Source organism: Lipotes vexillifer, unplaced genomic scaffold (genome assembly GCF_000442215.2).
Source record: "Lipotes vexillifer unplaced genomic scaffold, Lipotes_vexillifer_v1.1 scaffold193, whole genome shotgun sequence".
Lineage (NCBI taxonomy): Eukaryota > Metazoa > Chordata > Mammalia > Artiodactyla > Lipotidae > Lipotes > Lipotes vexillifer.
In genome coordinates this window covers 1,358,986-1,363,995 of record NW_006769306.1, presented here as the reverse complement: position 1 = coordinate 1,363,995, position 5,010 = coordinate 1,358,986, and the positions used below count along the sequence as shown (strand labels likewise).

General features: G+C 50.9%; 1 protein-coding gene across 1 annotated transcript in view; it reads left to right on the top strand.

Annotated features, from left to right (window-relative positions):
• The first annotated feature begins 406 nt into the window (after window positions 1-406).
• RND3 (Rho family GTPase 3) overlaps window positions 407-5,010 on the top strand; it is an 18,453-nt gene continuing 13,849 nt past the window's right edge. Inside the window, exons 1-2 of the mRNA XM_007445564.1 lie at window positions 407-791; window positions 1,278-1,365. Of these exons, the coding sequence (XP_007445626.1) occupies window positions 642-791; window positions 1,278-1,365 (238 nt within the window). The 5' untranslated portion in view covers window positions 407-641. The remainder of the gene's footprint in view (window positions 792-1,277; window positions 1,366-5,010) is intronic.

The window sequence follows — 5,010 nt, the reverse complement described above, 5'->3', positions numbered from 1 at the left end:
AACCCTTCCCCACCCTTCTGTGTTGGGCAGGAAATGTTTTTGCTTTCATAAATGTTCATCTTGAGGCTTCCGTAGATCAGCCCCTATAAAAACGTTTTTTTCAAGAAATTCTGATAAAAATCAATATGCACAGACAATTCAGTTTCCCACCTCCTCCTTGACTTGTACAGTCCCATCTTTCAGCAAAGCGTCGTTGGGGTCTTCAAGTCGTCGCAGAGCCTTGGTGTGGAAATCGATCCCGCATGGTCACCCTAGAGGGCGCATTGTCTACGTGTTCTGCGAGGAGCCAGACGGCGCTCGCTCCCAGGCTCCATAAAAGGGGAGGAGGCGGATCAGTTTCCTTCTCTCATTGAGAAAGAGGATTGGAAGGCCGGGCGTATAAAGCCGCGCAGAGAGCGTGAAACAAAGCAGTCGGATCGGAATTGGACTTGGGAAGCGCCGTGTGGAGTCAGGCATAAAACTTGTCGGAGGAGAGGAACGAGCTTGCTCCTCTAGCGCTCCTCGTCTGCGCGGCGCTTCAGGGGTTCCCACCAGCCTTGCGATTTATTTTTATATATCTGCTTTTTATAGAAAGAGAAATATATATATATTTTTCCTCTTAAGTGAAGATTTCTGTTTCGAGAGAAAATAAGGCAAGATCAATGAAGGAGAGAAGAGCCAGCCAGAAATTATCCAGTAAATCTATCATGGATCCTAATCAGAACGTGAAATGCAAGATAGTAGTGGTGGGAGACAGTCAGTGTGGGAAAACCGCGCTGCTGCACGTCTTCGCCAAAGACTGCTTCCCCGAGGTGAGTGTGGCCCTTCGGGGCTGCGAGGAGGGGGGCGGCCCGGGGGATCCCCGCGTCGAGGTGGGTGTCCCCTGACTTTCCCCCCTCCACCCGTTTTTCTTTTTTTCGGCCGTCTTTCTCACCGTTTACTACTTTCCCCCTGGTTAGACTGCCCGGAAAGGGAAAGTGGGCTGGAAGCGTTGAGGGGCTGGGATGCGCCTGCACGTTCTGCTGCTAGCTTCTGAAACTTGTTCGGTCCTGTGTGCAGAATCTGGGGTTGGGAGATTTGGATCCTCGGGTCTTGGGGGATCCGGGTGGGGCGAGAGGGAAGTTAGAGGTTTCGGAAAGGGTCCGCGTGTTCAGTGTGAGATCTGGTGGATGCGGGTTTTGGGGTTTCGTTTTTCACTTGGAGAGTGGGGAGGCGATTATCAGAGGGTGTTCTGCGGATGTCGTGCATCTTAATATAACCTCTTTGCCCTCATTTTTTCCCCTGTCCATCTTGTCCAGAATTACGTCCCTACGGTGTTTGAGAATTACACGGCCAGTTTTGAAATCGACACACAAAGAATAGAGTTGAGCCTGTGGGACACTTCGGGTAAGAGAGTCATCGGCCCGCGTGGCGCTCGGGCGGGTTTCCAGCCGCTCACGGGTGCGCGGCGGGTAGCGGGACCCCGCGCCTGGCACGCTCTCAGCACGGGCCAGCGCGCCACCAGCGCTCGCTCTGCGCCGCTCCTTTAACTTTGCTTCTTACGAGGGATTCCCTGCTGGGTGAAAATTGTGTCCCTTCTGAGTGGGGGAACGACATTGGGTCGGGGGGAAAGCTGTGGGAAGAGAAGGGCGCTCTTTGCCCGAGGGGTGACCCAGTGGTAGAAAATGCTTGTAGCCGGGTGGCCGCGGAGCTGTGCCCGAGTTGTCTCGGGGCGGCCGGGAAGGCCAAATGTCGGGGGCATGCGTGTGCCCCCTTGGAATCAACTGGCTCTCGGATGCGAGCGCGCCCCTCCAGGATCTAACCTGCTGCTTGGTGGGTAGGCGAGGAGCGCGGAGAGGGTGGTGGGAGGTGGGAGAAAATCCCCAAAGCAACGCAGTTACGGGCGGATTCCGCGCTTGGGAAGAGAGTAAAGTGAGCGCAAGCAGCCGCGGCGCTCGTGACGCCTACTGCCTGGAATGCGCTGGCTGCGCGGGCAGCACCCGGCGGGCGGTCGCCGGGCCTCCTCTGCGAGCTGCAGGCCGGCCGCCCGCGCCGCCTCTGTGCCGAGCGGCAGATCCGAGCCTCCCCCGCCCCCGTGATCACTTGGTGTCCCCCGGCCCACGCCATTCCCTCCTGACCCATTGCATCACCCTCCTCCAGTCTACAAGGCGGGCCGTCCTATTCGCCTTTGACCTTCCCGTCCAGTTGAATTATTGGCATGGTGAATTATTTTCAAGGGTCTGGGGTTCAAGGCCGGGTTATCGCCTTCCCACGCGCCCACCCACCAGCCTGGCGCGCGATGGTAGGGAGGGCCGGTTACAGCGCGGAGGGGAAGGCTTCCCCGCGCGGCCGTTAGGGGTTCGGGCTGGGCCAGGCGCGGTGGGGGCGGGAGCATCCCCGGGAACCTCCGGCTGGAAGCCAGGCACCCGCCGCCCCAGCCTGCGGTGCCTGGCGGCGGAGTGCAGTTCCCAGGAAGGGCGTAGCCTCTGGAGGAGGAGGACGAGCCAGTGGGAAGGCCGGGTGAAGGCCCCTGAGCTTAGGCCTGGGAGTTTAGCAGGGAGCTGGGCTGCCGCGGGTGAACCGGGCCAAGTCCCGGGTGAAACTAGGGACGAGAAGCACGCGAGTGCCAGCACGCAGGCTTTGCTGTCGGGCGGGGAGGCCCGCGAGGTGAACCAGCGCTCAGTTGGGAGTGGCCTCGTGGAGGTGCTTCTGGGCTGTGCGAGCTTCCCACAGCCCTCGACTTTAACCTCTGGAGCCCCCCAAGGGACGCAGGGGATTAGAGAGCACAAGGAAGAGACCTTGACTGACAGGGCCGCCGGAGGCAGTGCCGGCACAAAGGCAAGTGAGAAGTCTCGCTCGAGCGCCTCTCACGGTTGGTGCCAGATGCTCCTAGGGCTGCCGTAAGATATGCAGATTTTGTTTCTCCCTGGAGAGTCAGGCTCTTCCTGGAGCCTCGCCAAGGGTAGCAGAACCGGGACCTCACCGTGTTTTGTACTGAGGATTGCACACTCGAAACTATAGGGAAGGTGGTGATAGACGGAATTCTAGTATTTTCTTATTTCAGTAGTTTCCATCATCAGATTTGTACACAGCCTAGTACTTAATGGGCTCAAATTCCCAGACATATCATGGTATTTGTTACGCCTAGTGGGCAGGACAGCTGGTATGGTACCAATAATTAACACCGATTCTCAGCCCCCTCCCCCAGCCTGTTTGGACCTAATGCGTGATAAGAATTATTTAGGTATGGGGTCTGTGAGTCTGATCCAGTCGTTGATACAAAGCTATGTTTAGATTTAAGCTACTAGTTACCACAGACTTCTGTATGCAGATCCTCTACCTCCCTGAGTCTCATTTCATCATCTAAAAAAAAAGGATACAGAACCACATAATGTGCAGGATCTCTCTCAGCTGTATACTTCTTGGCTTTAGATCACCAGACAGGCAAGTCTTTTTGTTTCCAGGATGTTGGTTGGCTTCAGCTCTTAGCCCCAGTGGATCTGACATCCCATCCCGCAGTTTTCACGACCTACAAAGCAAGCCAGGCTCTGAACAGAGCCACTGCTTTCTGGTGGATTTAAGAAGGAGACACATTTGGGCAGGGAGGGGGCATGGGTGGGCTTATAGGAATATTGGGTTGTGCATCCCATCTCAAGCTTCAGCAGTCACAGAGTCACAGGACCACCAATGGAGATTTTAAATTAGGTGCCCAAAGAGCCAAATTGACTTTTTTTTTTTTTTTTTTAAAGAAGAGAAAAGGCACATGTTTAACAAAGCCTAGAAAACAAAATGTGGGCAGTTTATAGTTGGAGGCTCTGCTTCACATGTGCAGATAAATATCACTTCGTATAATTTCAAGTATTTAATCCAAACTACAGTTTGTGGTCTCTGCACACATAGCATCATGCCTTGCACACAGTAGTCACCCAATAAATAAAATCTGTTGAATGAACAAATGAATAATCATATGCGTCGCTTCCAAGGAGATGAGATTCCCTGACACTTATTACCACTGAATTACCTGTGCACAAAGAATGGCAACTTTATAAATATTGCCTTTCATCAAATTAAAGATAATCACCTGAAATGAAGTCTGTAGTGAAATAATCACTTCTATTTTTGTTTAATGAAACAAAACCTATGCATATTTAACTAAAATATAAAGGTTTGAAAAGACTGTGATTAAGAAAATACCGCACAGCAAAATTATCCAGTAATGAAATCTTAGTTCAAATTTCGAGTGAGTTTTATACATAATGGGAAAAAGGCATAAAGGAATTATTTAGAATCCCATTACGTTGTTTGTGAGGTGAAATGTGAGTTAATTAAACACAGTCATGAAGCATTGTCTGGATTCTAGGAATAGACTGTTTCCACCAAAAATGGTTTATCATTCATGAGTGAAATACATCTAGCAAGAACTGTTGCATCAGCAACGAATCAGTTCAAGTATCTTTAACCGTTTTTCGTTTCATCTCAAGCTTTTCATGGCAAATTTCTGAACAGGATTATTTTTTGACAAACATTTGACATTTTCTTTGCCCACTAAGACATTTATTTAGTTTGGGTTGTGAAAATAATTGTGTATGCCTGATGCCTCTTGATACATTTATTTTTTCCAACTGCCATCAGTTTAACTCTGGAGAAAATATCCAAGCCAAGTGTCTAAAGTCCTAAATGTCAGATTTTTTTTTCCCCTTCTAGAACTTTGTGAAAGTTAGAGGGAAAATGAGGCATGTAACTTCTCCTACATAGGGAGAGAGATGGCATAAACTTTGCCCTTTGAATGGCATTCACATCCTGCTTAGCCTCCTAGCAGACATTAGGAGATGGAAGCTGCTCTCATATCCGGTTTCTGTACCTGGACAGCTTCTCATAAGGGGGTCTCCTTTTCCCCCCAGCAGCATACGATTATGCACAGGCAGAACTCTGCCAGTTTGGGTGTAGGAAAGAACATCAAGTGGGATTAGGATTTGTGGGGCCTCGTTGCACCAAGAGAAAAGATAATTCATTCCCTACTTTCTGAGGCACAGTAATGTATAGTCTCATTTT